This window comes from Colletotrichum paranaense (genome assembly GCF_030867605.1).
Source record: "Colletotrichum paranaense strain IMI 384185 chromosome Unknown Scaffold_3.1, whole genome shotgun sequence".
NCBI lineage: Eukaryota > Fungi > Ascomycota > Sordariomycetes > Glomerellales > Glomerellaceae > Colletotrichum > Colletotrichum paranaense.
Genome location: NW_026848961.1, coordinates 3,535,085 through 3,555,010, shown reverse-complemented (window position 1 = coordinate 3,555,010; position 19,926 = coordinate 3,535,085). Strand labels below are relative to the sequence as shown.

At 51.7% G+C, this 19,926-nt stretch overlaps 7 protein-coding genes across 7 annotated transcripts; 2 read left to right on the top strand and 5 right to left on the bottom strand.

The window, feature by feature from the left end:
• Positions 1–1,161: 1,161 nt before the first annotated feature.
• On the bottom strand, positions 1,162–2,859 carry CPAR01_04774 (TPR domain-containing protein; the record flags this gene model as incomplete). Its single annotated transcript, XM_060489054.1, has 1 exon — positions 1,162–2,859. The coding sequence occupies one exon, from the start codon at positions 2,857–2,859 to the stop codon at positions 1,162–1,164; it is 1,698 nt and encodes a 565-aa protein (XP_060353260.1).
• Positions 2,860–3,675: 816 nt separating this feature from the next.
• Positions 3,676–5,262, bottom strand: CPAR01_04773 (amino acid permease; the record flags this gene model as incomplete). The annotated part of the gene is made up of 1 exon (XM_060489053.1): positions 3,676–5,262. One exon carries the CDS (start codon positions 5,260–5,262, stop codon positions 3,676–3,678), a length of 1,587 nt encoding a protein of 528 aa, XP_060353259.1.
• A 2,953-nt stretch (positions 5,263–8,215) lies between these two features.
• On the top strand, positions 8,216–10,063 carry CPAR01_04772 (uncharacterized protein; the record flags this gene model as incomplete). Its single annotated transcript, XM_060489052.1, has 7 exons — positions 8,216–8,455; positions 8,511–8,547; positions 8,598–8,680; positions 8,735–8,819; positions 8,874–8,942; positions 8,992–9,594; positions 9,648–10,063. 7 exons carry the CDS (start codon positions 8,216–8,218, stop codon positions 10,061–10,063), a joined length of 1,533 nt encoding a protein of 510 aa, XP_060353258.1.
• Positions 10,064–10,347: 284 nt separating this feature from the next.
• Positions 10,348–12,774, bottom strand: CPAR01_04771 (uncharacterized protein; the record flags this gene model as incomplete). The annotated part of the gene is made up of 1 exon (XM_060489051.1): positions 10,348–12,774. One exon carries the CDS (start codon positions 12,772–12,774, stop codon positions 10,348–10,350), a length of 2,427 nt encoding a protein of 808 aa, XP_060353257.1.
• A 763-nt stretch (positions 12,775–13,537) lies between these two features.
• Positions 13,538–15,135, top strand: CPAR01_04770 (uncharacterized protein; the record flags this gene model as incomplete). The annotated part of the gene is made up of 2 exons (XM_060489050.1): positions 13,538–13,607; positions 13,673–15,135. 2 exons carry the CDS (start codon positions 13,538–13,540, stop codon positions 15,133–15,135), a joined length of 1,533 nt encoding a protein of 510 aa, XP_060353256.1.
• A 68-nt stretch (positions 15,136–15,203) lies between these two features.
• CPAR01_04769 (uncharacterized protein) lies at positions 15,204–16,211 on the bottom strand (the record flags this gene model as incomplete). The annotated part of the gene is made up of 3 exons (XM_060489049.1): positions 15,204–15,429; positions 15,488–15,715; positions 15,769–16,211. The coding sequence occupies 3 exons, from the start codon at positions 16,209–16,211 to the stop codon at positions 15,204–15,206; spliced, it is 897 nt and encodes a 298-aa protein (XP_060353255.1).
• Positions 16,212–16,981: 770 nt separating this feature from the next.
• CPAR01_04768 (major facilitator superfamily transporter) lies at positions 16,982–19,128 on the bottom strand (the record flags this gene model as incomplete). The annotated part of the gene is made up of 3 exons (XM_060489048.1): positions 16,982–17,923; positions 17,989–18,908; positions 19,059–19,128. The coding sequence occupies 3 exons, from the start codon at positions 19,126–19,128 to the stop codon at positions 16,982–16,984; spliced, it is 1,932 nt and encodes a 643-aa protein (XP_060353254.1).
• Between the last annotated feature and the right edge of the window lie 798 nt (positions 19,129–19,926).

Genomic DNA, 19,926 nt, shown 5'->3' with positions numbered 1-19,926 from the left:
GCACACAAGGCACGGTTTCTTGTAGACTTCATTGTTCAATGCCCCGGCGGCTGTAAGACCACACCGGGAACTTTGGAAAACTAAACATTGGGCTAGATCTAGTCCATTTTGACTTCTTGTACATATCTATACATACACAACCGGGAGGCCACGTATATACTTGCACTATTCATTCCTCCAAGTAGTTGTAAAATTCACACTGACCATTGGAATGGAAAGTGTTGCCTCTGTTTCTCGAATAATTTCAGTTTGGCTCATCCAGGCTACTCAACTTTTGCAGGTACGACCCGAAACTCTTTGTGACTGTACAGCGTTGCTAGATTTCTCATTTGATGACTACCGGTGTTTCACAATAGCTCCTCCCCGAGAGTAACTCAAAGTAAATTGGTAGGTTCAGACTTGCATCACTTGGCAATTCTTCTTGGCGTCGGCCTAGAACTTGCCAATTAGGCAGTCGGAAGTCCGCTGCCCACCGGCTTCCCTTATCTTCTAAACTTGTGAAGTGGCCTCACATTTGCAGCAGCGCGAGTTACAAACGCCGATGCGAGGTCATATTTTCTTTGGAGCTTGCAAGACTGATGGGCAGAATAGAGTCTGTAAATCGTCAAGACGGTGGCCTTGACCCACTTTCACTGGCCATGAACTAGTTGGGCTTCTGCTCTGGAATCTACGTGTATAGAACTGAGACCCCTGTGTTGTGTAAAATTTATAGCTTTCTCTAGATTGAAGTAAACAGTGAAATCAACACCCTTGAAGTGTATCCATCATTTGGAATGCTTAAAGACAGGGAGACTTGATCACGGAACTGGTAAGACTAAGAGAAGACGGATCCCACACGCATGCGCGCAAAGCATTCACAAACCAACACCTTTCATGTGACCTTACCTGTCTCCATAGCAATTGCAATCCCAGTGAAGCAAGAGGAGTCTCTTCTTGTTCTGCTAAAGCGCGAAACGAATGCTTTCCGTAGATGCAGTCCCTTCCGATAATGGCCATGTCCGTTCCGTCCAATGCTCTTGTCAGTCTAAAGATGTGTGTTTCAATGATCTATCTCACTACACCGTCCATTTCCTCGCCCAGGGACCAGTGTCATAAACTGGCACGTGTTCTCTCAAGGTCTCTGAGGCGACGCTGGAATGGAGGCCTCAGGGACCGCACCTGTCAATCGACCGTCTTCAAGCGACAGAAGCATGAAGACTTGACAGGAACATCCGCCACGGCTAGAGCTAGCTGGAGCTGCGGCTTGAGGATCTTGGCCTCGTCAACCCTGCCCAACTTCATCAGACACTCGTAGAATCCGTGGAGTGCCCAAACATTGTTGGGGTGCCGCAGAGCCCGGGGCAAGGTTTCGTCAACTCCCAGGTCTGCACTATAGACAGCCGCTGCCTCCTCGACATGACCCTGCTCCAGCAGCAGCGCGCCGAGCGCGTGTCGTGTTGGCTGCATCCAGCCCCAAGGCTCATCGTAGGGCAAGGCGTCGTCTCTCTCCACGGCCTTGCGCAGATAGGCGAAAGCGACGTCGTAATCCTTCTTTCGGTACGCCAACTCTCCATCCAGCATAGCCTCGGCAATGGAGAGAATTGACAGGCAAGTATTATTGAAGACTGAGCGCGATTCCGGTACCCGTTTAACTGCCTCGGCGAATAATACGCGCTGCTTTTCCGCCTCTTCAATTCGGCCCTGCACAGCGTAGGCTATACCCTTTGCATAATGTGTCATGGCGGTGGTTGAGCAGTAAAGCTTGGGGTCTCGCGGGAGTTCAAGAGCATGAATAGCTTCCCAACGTCCAAAGCGTATCAGAGCGTGCATTCGCATACCGAGAAAACCCTCGAGCCAGTCTGCCATTGGTGGTGACTCGACTCGTAGTAGATCTTCGGATATGGTCGACTCGAGCTCTTCCACCGTTATGAGGGCTACCCGGGACTGACCGCACAACATGGCGGCATATAGCCTGAAGTGGAAGTCATGAGACCGATACAGCGTGTAGAAGTTGAGAGGACCCTCGCGAGCGAGAAACTTAGAGTCGGCACGGATCGCGTCAGAGTTGGAAGCGATGGCGCGACGGTATTCTCCACATATGATGTCTAGATGCGTGGGCATATGCTCGAGATGCCCCGCGTCTGGGACAAGCCCGCGGAGATTATCAGCTATAGTCAGGGCGGCTTCCGGAGTTGGCGACATTTCCATCAGATGGATATATAAGTGAAGTAGGCCTGGATGTTGCAAAGAGCCTCTTAGCCTGAATGTGCGGTCCATCACGTCTTTGATCTCCAACGTCCTGGCGCCTGGCGTTGGCTTTCCAGTCCTGTAGTCCCACAACTTCCAAGGCGTGACGTTCATCGTGGCATCTGTCCACAAGGCGACCACGTCGAGGTCATCGGGGTAGGCTTGAAGCACCGAGTCCATGGCTTGGGCATAATCCTCATTCCACTTAGAGCAATCTTCCGCCGGCTTCTCTTGCGGATAACGGCAAGACAGTGCATCGATGAGCGCAATCTCGACCGGCGTAGCCTTTCCTGAGTGGCTCTTTGCCTGCATGATCGTATGATGTGCGCGTTTGGTCGTATCGGCAAGATCCTCTCCATCAAAGACCTTCCATGGCTTGTTATAGTTGGGCCCAAGGACGAATGCGAGCCCCCAATAAGCCATGGCGCAGAAGGGATCATACTCAATGACTTTCCGGAAGCACCTCGCTGACTCCTCATGGTTGAAAGCATACGCCCACGTTAGGCCGCGGTTGAACCAGACCTGGGCATCTTGGCTTGAAGTACTCACGGCGCGATGGAATGTGCCGAGGTTGTACGCATAGGCGGTGTCGTTATATGAGCTGAGGGCAGACGATGTAGCCTTGCTTCTCATTTTGGCAGATGCTTGGCGCTAGCTGGCTGACGGGAGATCTTGCCTATATCAAATCGTACCGGTGAAAGCCCGGGGGTGCAAGAGCTGGGGGAGGAACGGGATGTTGGGGTGGGTGTCGATTGGTTGAGACAACTGCCGTCAATGATGTATTAGTAGACGTTCCGCGTCGGACTATCATTTCGCCGCCTGCGTAGTTTCCCCCCTCAATCCCACCGTTCCCGTTGTCCCATGTCGTGAACCTAAAAACCTTCCGCCCGGAAACATTGCTGAAACCCCGGTAAGTCAAAGCACTGATACGCACATATTCATCTGAACGCTTGCTTCTACGTGTTAGTGATAGTCGAAAGGTAGAGGAGTCTTGTGCATCTCACACGGGCTGTGGTGTAGCTTCCTGCTTCTATGACATGGTTGATAGCTTGGACGACTTCACGAGCCGAGCGAAACCGATTCTGCGCTGCCACAACGGTCGGCTGAGGTGTCATAAGACGTGTCTCACGAACTAGATACTTTCCCGCTGTAGTGCCAAGCCACGACTGCCTTGAATCAATCCCGTATCGATACAGGACAACATTTTGTCCGGAAACTTTTATTCCTCATAACGGCGGAAACATTTGAGTGAGCGGAGAGATCTGTGCTCAAATCGCTTGAATATTCAATAGAGCGGGTATCTCTCCATGGGGCATGCATATCTGTGTAAAGTAGTTGGTGCTAGTCACAAGAAGGCTACTGCACGCAGGGACGCATGAGCTGTAGACATGTATCTGGTACAAGTCATTGACATTGAAAAGACATTCATACTTTTGAATATAAAGTAGCTTAGGCCGCATGGTGGTGAGATGCTGCCTCTATCACGGCACCGCCCGTCGTTGTCGGACCCTCATACCCCTTTCTTGCCCCCAGCAACCACCATAGACCAACAAAAATGGTGAAGCCGCCCCATATCAAGCATGCGTAGTTCATCGACTGGGCATTGGTCGGCAGAGCGAAAGGGAAGCAGTAGATGACGAACCATACCAACATGTAGGAACATGCGATGCCGTTAATGGCGAACCCAATCCATCCACGCATGTGGAAGGGTCCGTACGCGACCATCTTCCGCCCTGAAAGGAGGTTAGGTAGTATGGCAGCGAGATAGGAGCTACTCGAGAGAAGAATGAAGCTCCCGACAAAAGCGTTGAAAGCTGTCGTGCTACCGACATAGATTGCTCCAAGAACCGTGACTAGGATGGCTGACAAGACTGTAGACCACATGGGCATGCCCAGCCTTGGGCTCACATGTCCGAGAAGGGAGGGACGGGGACTTGCGCCGTCACGGGCAAGGGCCCATAGTGTTCGACCGCAGGTGATGTATAGACCCATGAGCGTCAAACCGATGCATATGAGTACGAGGGCGAGCAGCCCAGTCGCGCCAGCAGCGGAGCCGGTGGCTTGACGGTAGATTTCGGCGATGGGATACGGAGACTCAAAGAGGGCATCATAGTCGTTGATCGCGTACATGATGGTGACCAAATAACAGAACCCGGTGATGAAGCCAATGCCCAGCTGGAGCCCGAGAGCAATGGGGACATTACGCTGCGGGTTCGGGATCTCTTCCGCTAGATGGGTCGTAGCATCGACGGCACCGACACTGAAAGCTCCGTTTAACATTCCGGCCACAAAGACAAAGCCGTTCGGATATCCGATGTCGGCGGTCCACTCGGTCCAAACAAAGGAGGATGATGCATGCGGCGGCCGTCCGTCTCGACCGGGCATGACGGCTACAGTGATGACGGTGATGAGGAAACCTGCTACAATCGCAAAGACACCAAAATCGTTAATCCGCGGCATAGCACTATTAGCCAGGCAGACAATGGCGCATGCAAGCCATGTCGCGATGATGTAGACGATGAAGACGTGCCAGGGCTTGGCCTCGAAACCCGTATGGTTGAGCGCGTACATCTGGACCACCGTGTTGCCGAAAATTGATGCCATGCTGGCCGCGCCGAGAATCCACGCAAGGTAGTTCCACCATCCGGCGAAGAAGCCCACGACGCGGCCCCATCGGCGGCCGGGTGTGACGGAGGCCCAGTGGTACACTCCGGCAGACGAAGGGATGGCGCTTGCTAGCTCGGCGATGCTGGCCGCGACTGTCCAGTAGCAGACGGACACGGCGATGAACTCGTATAGGACGCCCGGGGGACCGCCGTTGAAGATGGCGACGAGGATTGAGCCGCCGATAGCTGGCCAGACATTGCCGACTACCAACCCAACACCGGCGAGTGAGAGTAGATTGAAGTTGCGCTCAAGTTCTTGGACGTGGCCAGACGCGTTGATGGCTACATCGTGTTGGTCGGCCGATCGTGTCTTGTTGACATTGGGGGCCGTGGCCTCGCTTTCGTCGTGGAGTTTCGTATCGCGATCCATGCTCGGAGCGTGTTGAGAGTCAGGAAGGTGCATACGAGCCTGCTGCTGGTCTCCGAGAAGTTCTGGGGAGGAAAGTCGAGGCGGGCCTCTCTAGATAGACATCCAAACGCGACCGGCCCGGTGCTACCTGAAAGTACCCGAGAGATCCAGTAGCGGCATCCACGAAATTTCGATATCGGCAGTCTTGTCATTCCAATTGCTGCTCAATTGAACAATTTCGCCGACGGCGCCCCCAACTTGTTATACTCCAGATGCCCGGCGGCACTCTTTCAATGTGCCAATGGTCTGATGGTGCGACTTGGGTCGCGGGGGAATCATCCCTTTTGATATCGGTATCGCCACTAGAAACCAGAGATCCCTGAAATATCTCCCAGTCAGGGGGAGGAATTGGCTAGGCTGGCCATTCAAGTGCCGGACACTTATCCGGGAATGTCACTGAACCCAGTCGCTGGGCACCCTTACTAAGGTTAAGCTCATGATCCAGCGCTACTCCAAGTCTGGTAATAAAACTGCACGCAATACATGAAAGCGATGAAGGTATCGAGCCGGAGCCGGTTGTGGTTTCGATGCCGTTACGTACTCTGAACATGCGAATCTTCCTCCCCGCAAAGTTGATGGAGCAGAGAGTCAGCGGAGAGATCGATTGTGGTCCTGAAGACGGAGTTTGGGTGCCGGTTAGATCCACTGATTGCATGGGCGTGAAGAAAATCTTACGCAAGAGCTTGACCACGCTTTGCGGGGGAACAGGCCGCCGGCTCTTAGCTCTTGGGGTGATTTGCTTAGTAACAAGCACTACAAAAGCGAGCGTAAAGGGGCCTGGGATAGGATCTGGACGATTTAGCAAAACACGTCGAAGATATAAAAGCTCTATCATGGATGGCGTGACTTCCAGTAATGAGAGTCCAAGAACGCCGATACCTAAGACTAAGTACATTCGGGCTTCTGGTTGCTAGGCCCACCATGTGAAAACCCTAGCTCCCGCTCACTTGGTATCTTATCGTTGATGAGTGGGTAGAAACCACGGTTGACATGACGGCCGCAACCTGCGTCAAGATAAATAGGTTCAGGAGGGTAGAATGAGGAAAAATATGGAATGCGGTGCAAGAGTGTTACAAGTGCTAAACAAGCTTGGTGAAGAAATCATGTACACTATGCTTGAACCTCGGACTCTCGGACTTCCACATAGCGAAAAACCCGCGCTGTCGTTTAGGCTTAAGGCATCAGGACCGGCAGCCAAGCTGCGCCAATTGCCAAGTTGTACGAGCGTAGCACCAGCCGCATTTCAGCCTTGGCTTAACACTCTACTTTGGTAATGATGTCAATATCTGACGCATGCACTTATGAGTCTTCTGTGATTAACCGGCGCCCGAAGGCGCCGTCTGCCGAACAGCAAGACCCGATAAAGACTCCACATCGGCATGAGTGGGATCAATACCCGGGGGCGGCTTCCTGCACAGTACCGCGAAGGTTCAAAATTCCCCGTTCGGCTTCATGAACCCAATATTCTTATTTTCCGTAACATTGACGGCTATGCAGATCCCGCAATGTCACTGTAACGGCTCCCACACTTTGCCTTTAAACACACGACACCGCATCGCCGTAGAAAATAACAAGTCAAAGCTGACAGCGGTGAGTTAGAGCTCGGTAAACGTGTTAATACCGCTTCTTTTTGGACAGAGTAGTACGCCAGTGGCTAAGTTGTCGGTCGCTATGGCCCATACTTCAACTGCCTACAGGCATTACGTTACAAGTACTAGTGTCGGATTGGAAGTCCAATTCGACCTCGGCGTACGGCCGGCCGCGCAGTGGCCAATTACGGCCCATACTTCCGATTATCGCGGCCTGCCCAACCTACGGTTGGAACCTCCCTTTTACACACGCAGAAATTCATATAGTTCAATTGATCTCTTCGTCAACCCACGGTTCGAACCAAATATCCTGTGATACGGATACCAACAACTAGAAACAATCACTGACCTTCGAAGTGAGATCCGCTTCCAGGTCAAGTATCTCTAATGCTGTCCAGGAAGGCGTAGAGCCTGAGATATTGTAACACAAGCATTCTGTAGTTATATGTACCTGTATTGATTCAAATCCCGACGGAGTGCACCAAAATCATTGAATCCTGTGCCTAGTTCTTATCTGTAATTGAGATCAGTGGGACGGTGAACAGAGGCCATACACTCCAAAATCAACCATGCAGGCAGTAAGAATTTTTCCCAGATTCTGTAGAACTGCGTGTATAAGGTAGCATTTGGAAGTAACACACTCGCTTATTGGAAGCCTGGGAAGCTGCTTTTGGAGCAAGCTCTCGGAGTGAGCAGTATGCTCATACAGCCTACCAAACCCATGAAAAGACTTACCGGTGGAAATTTAGATATTGGATTGTGGCATACATGGACACTAAGCAGTGCTGACAGTAGACTTAACGGCGCGTGCCAACATTTCCTCGAGTTCGTATGAAACCTGCACTCTCCCGCCGGCTACCGAACTGAGACACGGAGTATCTATGAATCCACTGAAGTCCACCAAGATAAGAAATGCTTGAGACTCGAGGTTCTAGAAACTGAATGACGCGCTCGCTACTTGGCATGGAGGACTCGGTGCGTGCCGAGAGTCCGCCTCGAAGTGGGCGGTGTCGATCTGCGCCAGTCCGGTTCACGGATCCACCCAGTCCACGACGTGCTTCATCGTCTAAGCTAGCGCCTGGTAGCAAGATGTTCATGCTGCACCAAGGTCTTATTTAAGGTCTATTAAAATTTCCAAAGGTGTCTTCATGAATCAACTACAGCCAGTTCTCAACTTTTAAGCATTTGTAAAGACGAACCTGCAACCTTCATCGCTTCAAAGACGGCCAGAGCTCGAAGTCAATTTTGCGTTCTTTTCTCCTTGAAGTACTTTTGGTATCCCTTCTGCCTAACCTCAAGTATTTAGACCCCAAGCTCGAAGAAAAATGGGTTCCCTACTACCCACGACGATTCGCATCGATGCTTCGTTGTTGAATTGGCATCATCTGTCTTCAACAGCAAGCTTTTTGCTACTCTCATCGCTGCTTTTGGGGATACTGTCACAAGTCCTGAGCCGGAGACTGAAAGTACCTACGCCGCTTTCGGAAGAGGTGTCCGATATTCTCAACAGAAAACGGTCATACGGGGCAAACGCCAGGAAATTACTCGACAAGTACTATGAGCGGGTAAGTAGACTTACAGAACAGTTGCAGTGCGTCTCACAGCTAATGCGCTGGTCAGTTCAAAAGCAAGCCTTTTGGAATCGACACCATGGATGGTATGTCTACTTTTTGCAGAACTGGAGAAAAAGTTTTTGACTTTGTGTAGGTGTCAAAGTCGTCTTGCCCCTTGCAAGTGTCGATGAGCTGAAGAGTCACCCGGCATTGAGCTTCAAAGCCTCGATCGACAATGTAAGTTCATTTCATTATCAATAAGTCATGATGTATGCTGACATTGCTTTCTAGGATGCCTTGGTCAACTACACAGGCATTGGAGGTGTCGACGCTTGGGGGGTACATCAGATTCTAGCAAAGATGAACCCCAGCTTGGGTTTGTTGAATTCTTTATAATCTTCCAGGAGCGCAATTCTAACCAAGGCAAAAGGTGCTTACGTTCCTGTCTTCCATGGAATGATCCAAGAACACCTTCCGAAATTTCTTGGATCTCCGACAGGTGAGATCCATGGTCCTATCATACATCACTTTGCCTAATTTTCTTCCAGATTGGACACCAGTAAAACCCTATCAGCACTTCTTCGAGCTTGTGGCGATCCTGTCTGCGAGAATCATGCATAGCGATGAAGCAGCCCGAAATCCCGCATGGACCAATCTCTCAATGTCATTCGTACACACTGCAATCGAATACGGCTCGGCTCTCAAGCAGTGGCCTCCTTTCCTGCGTCCGTTCGTCACCTACTTCCTCCCGGAACGCCTAGAGAAGGAGAAACAATGGGCCAAAGGGCGCGAAATCGTCGCAAAGTCCATGGCCAGGAAAAGTGCCTTGGGTGGTGCACCTCTGGAGAACCCTCCCACCATGCTCGATCACCTGTCTAGCGGGGAACACGCAGATAAGGCCGGTGACCTGGACCTACAACTCTTGCTGCAGATGACTCTCGCCGTGGCGAGCATCCACACAACCTCGTCTTCCATGGTCCAAGTTTTGTACGATCTTGCCGCATGCCCTGAGTACACCGAGGAGCTTCGTCAGGAGGTGGTGGAGGTTTTGGAGAGTTCTGGTGGCATCTTTACCAAGCAGTCACTTGCTAAGATGAAGAAGCTTGACAGCTGGATGAAGGAGAGTTTGAGAATGAATGCACCTGATCTGAGTAAGTCGGCGTCTTCCCACCAGAATCAAGTTCGGTTTCTTACGAGTTCGAAGCTACCTTCCAGCGCATGGCCACGAAGCCTGTGACCCTAAAAGACGGAACTTACATCCCTGCCGGTACGAAGATGGAACTACCAACCAGCGCTATCAACTTTGACGCTTCCATCTACCCCGATCCGCATAAGTTCGATGGCATGCGGTCGTACCGTCAACGCCAGCAAGACGGGATGGCACACAAGCACTCATTTGTCAGCGTCACTCGTACGGAACTTGGTTGGGGTTTCGGCAGGCATGCGTGCCCGGGCAGATTCCTTTCCGATGTCGAAATTAAGCTCATGTTTGCGGAGTTCCTTCTGAACTATGAGATCAAAAACTTAGATGGACAGCCCCGATCCAAGAATGTGGAATTTGGAGTGAACGTGCTCCCAGATCCGGAGCATCAGGTTTTGATTCGAGCACGGAAAGTCTGAGATCATTAGGGTGCTTTCTAAGAATGCGACCTGAGCTTATCTGCACCGACATCATCGGCAGCTTTTCGACTTTCATCTGTATTAGAGCCCGGCATGGAAATCATAATTTGTAGAGTAGCGTAATAGAATTAGCGTTGGGAGATCCCATATCACAGGAAATGTCTTCCAATTTCAAGCTCAGGAAGATTGGACTTCGGGTTGTAACCGCTTGTCTGTGGCAGATTCTACATGCCTCTTAACTAGTGGGTTTCTCAACAGACTCTTGAGTTGGAAGGATCGTGCTGCTACTGCGAGGCTTGCAGATGTTGTCTGAAGAATTTCTCCTGCCGCCGCAGAGCATACTTGGTCCTGCCTGAACAATGATAAGCTCCAGGCATGTAGAGTAACTCAAAGTCCTTGTCTGCATCATTCAAAGCATTCACCAACTGCAGAGTCGACGCGGGATCAACGTTGTCGTCCATCTCTGCAACGATTAGTAACAGCGCTCCCGTCAATTTGCTAGCATGGACCACATTCGATGAATCCTCGTATGCCTTGTCGACTGGATAACCCATCCACTGCTCGCTCCACCATATCTTGTCCATTCTGTTATCGTGGCATCCACAATCGGCGACGGCTGCTTTATAGAAATCGCCATGAAACAGAAGTGCCCCCACGGCATTCTGTCCGCCTGCCGATCCCCCAAAGATCCCAACTCTGTTCGTGTCCATCCATGGCCGAGTCTCTGCTGCAGCTTTGATCCAGGCTATGCGGTCAGGGAACCCGGCATCCTTGAGATTTTTCCAACTAACGTCTTGGAACTTTTTTGATCGCCAATTCGTTCCCATGCCATCAATTTGAACGACAACATACCCCTGTTCTGCCCACTGTCGGCGCGAACGCAGGGCACTGAATTCCTTTGGTACGTGAAACCCATGCGGGCCTGCGTAGACGGATTCTAGAATGGGGTACTTTTTCTTGGGATCAAAATCTTGAGGGCGAACAATCATACCGTAGATAGACTCTTCGCCGTCCCGCCCAGGGCAGTTAAATCTTTCAGGTACTACCCAGCCGTCTGATTCTAAACGATGAGAATCCCCTTCGTCACCTTCGAGATGTACGACCAGCTCTCCAGTTTCCATCTTTCGCAGAGTGGTGCGTGGGGGCGAATCCACCCGCGACCATGTGTCGAAAAAGTATCCTTGCCCCGGAGAGATTGTCCAGTGGTGTGTGCCATCTCCATCGGTCAGCACTTTGAATCCCGTCCCATCGAAGTTGACGCGAGCCAAGTGCGTATAGTACGGATCTTGATCAGGGACTACTCCGCAAGCTGAGAACCAAACCACTCTCGCTTCCTCGTCGAAACGAACGAACTCTTTCACATTCCATTTTCCTGTTGTCATCTGACATTTCAACTTCCCTGATTGAAGATCGAAAAGGTAAAGGTGGTTGAAGCCGTCTCGTTCGCTAGCCCAAATGAGTTCATCGGTATCTTTTATCAAACGTCGATTGAGCTTCGTGGAGTAGTCAATGAATGTGTTACTGCTCTCTTCAACTAGAGCCCTAACAAAGCCGTCTGAGTTGATTCCTATGACACGTAGACGTTGATGGCCACGCTCGTTGTATATGAAGCGATATTCCGAAGAATCACGGCTCCATCCTATGTTCCGAAGTTCGTAGGGGCTCTGAAACAAAGTAGCGTCTGTAACGACCTCTTTCTTCGTTTCTAGGTTAAACAAACGAGGACGATCAACTCTGACGCGATCTCCAGCCTTCAGGTACCGGATGCTTTTAGGCTTCGGCTCAAGCTGATCTTTCGGAACAGAGTCGCGAAGGTGCACTTTGTGCTCTTCCTCAGGGACGAATTGCCAGGCGACACAAAACTTCTTGTCTGAAGATATCCAGATGTTTGAATCATCATACTGATTGTCTTCGGCGCCGTTGTCTGAAAGACGAACCTCTTCCTTGTCTGCATTCCGGCACCAAAGGTCAAAACCTCGCACAAAGAGGTGGGGCGGGCCCTTCTCGCTCAAGTCTGACTTTGGGCTTGTTTCCTCGCCATCTCTCTCTTTAACACCGTCTTCTGAGTCCCGAGGACCGAGCTCATCCATCGTGTTTTCATCAATGATCACAGAGGAGACAATCTCTTCGGGTGTGGTGTAGATTGCCTTAACAGTCTCCGACTCATCGACAAATTTCCAGACATGGCCGGCATAAGTTCTTTGAGTGCTGCTTAACCCACTTCCAATCCCTCCATAAAGCACTGGCTTGCCTTCCCAGTCTATCCAATACTTCTTCAAGTCTGCCTTGCTGTTGTTGACAAAAGTGATAGTGACGGAGTGGTTCGAGTGCACAGATGCACGTTCTTTGGAGATGAATGGCGTCGTAGGCAGATTGAGCGCACCCTCCCATTCACTGAGGTTTGCTTCAGTGTCAAAACGCCATTTCTTTCCCTCATAGAGAAATCGGACGGAGGATGACTCGGCTTCAAGGTCGATCCATGTGAAGGGCAGCTTGAAAGCGTCGATTTCTCCATCTTTTTGGTCGGTTCCCTCTTGAAGCGCCTTTGCTAGCTTGTCATGGTCAAAAGCTGGACGTCGCTGCTTCTCTATGGCGTCAACATATATGAAGACGAATTTACCGGCTGGGAGGTTCTGGCGATACCAGAAGGTGTTACCCTCGGACACCCAGTGTGGGGAGACTCTGGCTTGTTGGATGTAGTCATCTTCCATGGCGATTCGCTCGCTGAAACAAAGCTTGGATGAACGTAGATAGCAGGATATCGAACACTCGTCTGTTGAAAGAGGAGAATAAGGAGGGGTCGGCACAGCTCAGAAGGAGGTTGAGAAATGCAAGACTTTAGGCAGCACTAAGTGGTCATTGGTGCAGTTGGCAACTGCGCGAGGTAAGGTAGCTGCAGGCGACAAGACGCGGTGCCAGCTTACGCCGCAATTGATCAGCTCTTTTTGAGTCAGCATGGCAAGCATGGATACAACGCCTATTATTACTCTTATAGATAAAATAGTGAGGGGTAGGAAAACTTGGACCGACGGGATAAACGAACGATTGGAACAATGTTACCACGGAGTAAGAGACACTGTAGTAATTCTTTGGTAATTCAATCCTCCTCTTCGGTGGCCAGTCAACATGACTCGCCTCGAACGCTATGTGCTCACAAATGCCATGGTAGAGCGCGTGTTTATTTGGCAGGACGTCTCAGTTGCTTCTCGGAATTCTAGATCATCGTGAATATGTACTGTTCGTTGAATTGTTCTTAGGGTGTTGTTTTAGCGTACAAGCCTCGCAACTCAAAGCATCGGACGCCCTTCCGTTGATCAATCGGCACGTGGCCAGACACCAGACGAGGTCGAGGGACAGGAACCCCGCAATTAGTTGATAAATCCTATTCAACCGCGGGCTAGCTTCACTGAGCATTGCACACTCATTCGCATACAATCCATATCACGATTATCGGAGCCATGGGATTTCGGCAGCATGTTGGAGGGGAAAGTTCAAAGAGGTGCTGCTGAGTCTACTGTGGAAGTGCCCCCAAAGCAACTCAAGGGTGCGTCAATTGCTCGTCCCCTCCTTCGGTCGATCGCCAATGCCCTGTGCTGATTAGCCCCCCAGGCTGCGCCAACTGTGAGCGTCGTCGAATTCGCTGCGATCGACGGCGACCCCATTGCGCCAAGTGTGACAAGAAAGGACTTCCATGTCCTGGCTTTGACCGCCGACTTCGATGGGTGGAAGGGGTTGCCGCAAGGGGACACCTGCGGGGCCGAACCGTCCCAACGAGGCCGTCTTCTGAAGATAAGGCCGCATTTCGAGAAGAGGACTCGAAAGACATCTTCACTGAAAGATCCCAGCTAGACAAAAGTAAAGACTTCATGAGTTCGGTTGTCGTTCTGAATGCGCCAATCGCTCAAGCAACTCGACCTTGCAAGTATCCCGACTCCCTGACAAGCGTGTTCATGGACTATTATAGACTGAACTTAGCCGGTCTGATGGTATGGATGGACTCAGACGAAAACCATTACCGAACACAGGTTGTTCCTCTAGCCGCGAATCAACCAGCAGTCGGCTTCGCCATCATGGCGTTCGCGGCTCAACACGGCGCCATGACGGTGCCTGATGAGTCCGTTGCTGAGAATGCTCGCGATAGGTGCTTACGTCTAATCCAAACCCGCGCCCAAGATATGACGGCACGGCTTATTAAGGGTGATGACTTGAACGACCATGGCGACGTGGTTGATGCAGAATGGATGCTGGCTTCGATTCTCATCATGTGCAACTACGAGAATGCCCGTCGCCGCCTCCAAATCGCCGATGATCACAGACGTGCGGCAAGGACGATTGTCAACCTTTTCAAATGCCAGAGCTCAATCAACAACCGAGATCTGTTTGCGTTCTTGCGAAATCAACTAGCTATAGATGATGTACTGGCAGCTACGACATCGTGTGACCTGCCCCTCATACGCAACGCCGTCACACCAGCACCTGGCTCAGAGCATCTCCTGTTTTCGAGGTATCTGACTTTCTTGCACCGCATCACGCTAGTTTCGGCAGATGCTGTTGATTCTCATCCTTCAATATCGCACTTACGCAGCGGCCTCACGATGCCTCTCATCCAATCCGAGTTTGAGCAGGCAAGAGGCGCCACGTTGATGGCGGCCGGACGACTCGGACTGGCAGGATCAAGCATGTCTCTTGACTTCATACGCTTAGTCGAGGTTTATCATAACGCGGGGCTACTTTACTCGTTAAGGTGCCTCGATTACGCCACCGAGCACGCCTCGGAGCGCATTGTGGCCGTTGCCAGTCTGTTCGACCAACTGACTGGATTCAAGGACCTAGCTGCCTTCGTTCAGAATCTAGCCTGGCCGACGTTCATTGCCGGTACCGAATGCCATGGAGATCGGCATCGACAAGAAATCATTGCGGGTTTTCTCATGAAAATTCATGAGGGCACGCGTTTCAGTTATTACTTGGACGCGGTGAACTTTCTCAAGGAGTTTTGGGCCGGAGAGAATAACGACTGGCGTCCTCTCGCTCGTATGAGAGAAGCCATAGGGCAGCGAGTCCTTGTGGTATGAGCAACATCAACGTCCTTTGAGTAAGGGCGGAAACTTCATTCTGCCCTACCAACTGAGACTGGAGACTACTAGAAATCGACTGTCTCTTCGTCCTCCACACCGAAGAGCACTCGCATCGGGTCCTGATACTTCATGAAACCAACACCCGGCTCGCATAAACCATATCCCAGCAGACGTTGTGCCTGCGGCTTCATCTTCTTCACTCGCTCAAACGGCACCATGAGGAACTGGTTCTCTGCAGGACGCAGTGTCGGCTGACACAGGAAGATGCCGACAGTCTCCCGGTATTCATCCCTATCGATGAGAATTTAGCAAAGAATACCTACTTGCTATACGCCGGCAATGCACTTACGTAGTAACGTTTCCTCCGCCCGCATGGTACAGATTCCCGAGGAAAATCAAGGCGTCGCCGGGCTCAAGTTCAGCTGGAATGGTCTCCTCGTCGAGCGGACGACGTTCGGGACCCCACAGGTGTGAACCCGGAATCACGACAGTCGCGCCGTTCGCTGCCGTTGTTTTCGTCAAGGCGGTGACGCAACCGATCAGGACGGGCATCTGCTTGTCATGGGGATGATAATCACTGCAAGCCTCAGGTCAGAGAATCTCCGCTTCGACATAAAGACGGACGCTCACTTGTCATCACGGTGTAGCACTTGTTGCTTCCCTCCCGGATTCACCCGGAATCCCACTGTCGATGAGATGATGGGCTTCCCGCTGACAGTCTTCTGTTTGTCGCCCCTCCAGAAGGTGAACGATGAAGAGACCATAGCATTCGCGACATCAGTATACAAGCGGTTGCACGCGAGCTCCACACAGGCGTCTGAGATACCCAGTAAGCCGGATGCTCTCTGCGTCGTTGCTGGGAAGAAGCCGTACTTGTCTGGGATGTCTTCGTCAAAGTACGGCTTCAGGTCTCGCTTGATCTCTGCGGTGAGATGGAGATCGATTAACTTCTCCACTATCACGCCGCCATCACGGTTGATGATCTCGACGAGCTTCTCTGTTGTGGTTGATGGATCCGTTGCATCGCATCGGGTAATGGATGGGCGGGAAGTAGCTCCCTCGGGATTCGCCATAATTCAATATTCTTTATTCGTGCTTGCACCAGGCGCTGCTTCTTGCGACCCCATTCCTCTTAGAAAGCGGTCACCCTACTTTATATCCGCCGTCGTTCTAGTCCATCTTGCTAACACCTGCTCTTCCCCTGCTCGTGTCGGGATCAAATATTACGTCTCAGTCGTCATCTCTCTAGGTATTGCCTGTATTCAGTCTGGCTTATCAGGAAACAAGTCCTAAAGTATGCGGAACACCACATCGCATTGAACACGCCGATAGCAATTGAGCTCGTCTCAGAGAAGAGCATTTCGGAGCTGGCCACAATAGCCAGGAACCCTGCACTGTCAAGTTTCTCAAAATAATGCCCTAATTCGGTTAGTGCCCTTGCGCGATGATAAGGTTGCGGAGTCAGACTGGTTGATGGGTCTAGATAGATGAGACGGAAGAAACTCGGCATGAATCGGGTCGCTCAGATCCGGTACCGGCTTGTAGTTACAAAGTTGGTTGAAGAATTCCTTGTGATCCGAGGACTGTTGATTTATCGCGTGGTCACTAGTACAATCCAATAGGAAGACCGGTATCCGCCATTTGTAAAGTCAATTCGCATCGTCAAAGGCATTTGCATGGGACTTTTGCTCGCGAGATTACTCTATTAATTCTTGATCGATCTACTTCCCGAAATTATAGCGACCATAGAAAGCAAAAGGAAACAAGAAACGAGGCCATGCTATGCCATCATCATCAAAAGCCACGCTGCACTCAAAAGGACCAGATTTCGTCCCGAACCCCCTTAGTCAGACGAGACCGCAAACTTGCTCAGCGCCCTAAGTCTACCGCCGTAGAAGTAAAGCAGCCAGATTCCAAGGATACCGATTGTGCTAAGTCCACCCAACAAACTCGTTCCGCGGGCGACACCCAAGTTCTGGTACATGGGGCGGGCGAACAAGATGCTAGCAAAGGCGAAGGCGGAGCGGAAGAAGTCGTTACCGGCAAAGAGACTGGCGGCGTACTGGGGGTAGGACAGTGGGACGTACACAAAGATGCACTGCATCACGACGAAGACGGTGGCGCCGTAGATAGTGATGCCAATGGTGGGTGCGATCCAGTGGATGGCCGGGGATGCGGTCCATGCGAAGATGAAGAGGCCGATGGTGGGGCCGAAGGAGGCGGGGAGAGCGGGTACGAGACGGTTCTCCTGGATGGGGAAGCCGAACTTCTTGATGCGGGGCACCATGTAAAAGGCAAGGTAGGAGACGTAGACGGCGATGCCGAGGAGGCAGGCGACGAGGATGCAGAGGAAGACGAGGCCGATTTCGCCAATGGACATGCCGTAGTAGACTGGGTACACGAGGGGGAACACCTCGAAGAAGGAATAGTAGATGCCGTAGATGATGGCGGTGTAGACCTGGACGAAGAGGATGGCCGGGTCCTTGATTGTGATCTCGAGGGGCTTGATGAGGGCGTCAATGACGACGGCCGAGGTCTTCAGGTTGCGCTGGTCGATTTCGGACTGAGACATGAAGCGATCGTTGCCCGTCAGCTTGCGGAGACGCTGAGCGCGGCGGAGGAGGATGTTGGGCGTCGAGGTCTCGGGGAGGAAGAAGAACATGACGAGGAAAACTGGGGCGGCGGCCCAAAGAATTTCCCAGAGAGACCAGCGCCAGCCCATGGCGGGGACGGAAAAGCCTGACAAGAGGGGCCCAAGAGCTGGACCGCAGTATGCTGCAGACACCTATCGGAAGAGTCAGTATGATGGATGGTATCGTATGATGGGTGTCAAAGTTGAGAATCACTTACCCAAGCAATGAGGGCGTAGGGAAGATTGAGAAGGCTGTACATGTCTCCCAGAGACGCAGCGCCTGATGCCAGACACGGCGAGCCGAAGAGACCCTGCAGGAATCGGAGAACCATCAACCCGGGGAAGTTGCTAGCCAAAGGGGCGGGAATCGACACGATCACGAAGAGGAACATGGTGACGATGTAAATCGGGTTACGGCCAATGCGGGGGATCTCAGAGAGCGGCGAGAAGAGCAGAGGGCCGATACCATAGCCCAAGACAAAGAGCGCCAGACCCAAGGAAACCTCAGTCATGTCGACGCCGAACTCGTGAATGACGCCCTCTATGGAGGGCGTGTAAATCGCTGAAGACATGTAGACGACAAAGGTATAGATACAGATAATGGCAGCGATGAGTCCGCGCTTCGCATTGGACCAGTTTTGCGGGTTCTCAGCATCGTCGCTAAAGTACCAGTCCACCAAGATGGCACCATCTTTGGTCTTTCTCGGTGCGATGGGGATGCTCTTGGTCTTTTGGATCTCGTGGATCTCGTCGACCTCGAGCCGGTCCGCAGTGTATGGGATCGTCTCCTCCCGGCTCCGAGTCCGCTGGAGCGAGGTGCCGTACGGCGCGGCGTCTTCGACTTCTTTCTGTGAAAGCTTATTTTCTTCATCGGCGGCGTGGGTCGATTCGGAGGATCGGGGTGATGCGCCGGCGTCGGCTGGGGTTGCATCTGCCGGGCTGGACTTCTCAGAATTGAGGACGTCAAGCCATTGTTGCGGGAGTTGGAAGCCAGTCTTCTCTTCCGGGTATTGGAGGAACTTGTTCCGTGTGATGAAGCGGATGATTTGGCCCACAGGGGCATCTCGAATTAACTGCGCCATTGAAACGGCTGATGATGATGTGGCTTGAGATTGTGTGATGTATAGAACGTTGATGGCTTTGGGATATTAGAGTACTTGGGGATTAACTTGTGCCTGAAGCGGTCGAGATGTCTTCAGTTGCTAAGGGTATAAGCCTGGAAAGATAAGTGTGTGGATTGACAGGAAAACAGACGATGATGATACCGACATCACGTCTTCTAATATACTGGCCATCATCTCAACCTTTGCCAAGCAGACATTGGCGTCGACAACACTCAAACGCCAAAGAAGCAACATGACTACTAGCCTGATGACCGATCAGGACCAAAATTTGGTCCGTCCACGGCATCGGGCTTACGAGCGATAACTACGATGCGGCGCGACTCTAGCACGTATGGCATTATGAATCACAGCCGGGCTTAAGTTTCTCGAATGCGCCGGAATGAGATAGGCGCGAACCAGCCGTCTGGTGCAGATGGCTATCTCGTTTGAGAGAGAAGAAGGGGGTGGGGGGGCCCGCGGAAGCAGGCGTCGTAAATCTCTGTCTCTCCCTGGGGCATGGTAAGATCTAAACGTGCGTGCCGTGTCAACAGGGTATTGGTTTGTCCGTTCTCGTCCGTTTGGAGTTGGCGCGTCCCCGTCGATTCTGCCGACCAGAGTGATAGGGAGACATGGTGCTAGGGCTGACATGACGTTGAGGGACAACAAGATGGCGTGCCGCAGAGTTGGCGGGCTTTGGAATTAGGAGCTAGAGTCAAGGAGATAGCCTCTGCATACACATCGCGAAAGTACTCGCTGCTAGTGCCAGTCCGTTCCGTGGAGGTGAATGGGAGAAGACGAGCTAGCAGACAATACTCAAGATTATCACTAATCCGCGTCCGGCTTTTGGTCGATTTATCAGCGAGCTCCGGAACCCTTGAATGATCACCGTCCATGCAGCATCTGATTGGCTGCCCGGTCAAGAACCTTAAGTCTAGCTGGATCGAAATTTGAACTGAATGCCATCCCACGGATGATTCAGCCACTTGGTCTGCACGATCCTTGTGTTTGAGATGGCATGTCTTCTCTCCGAGCCACATCCTGACTAATTAATCG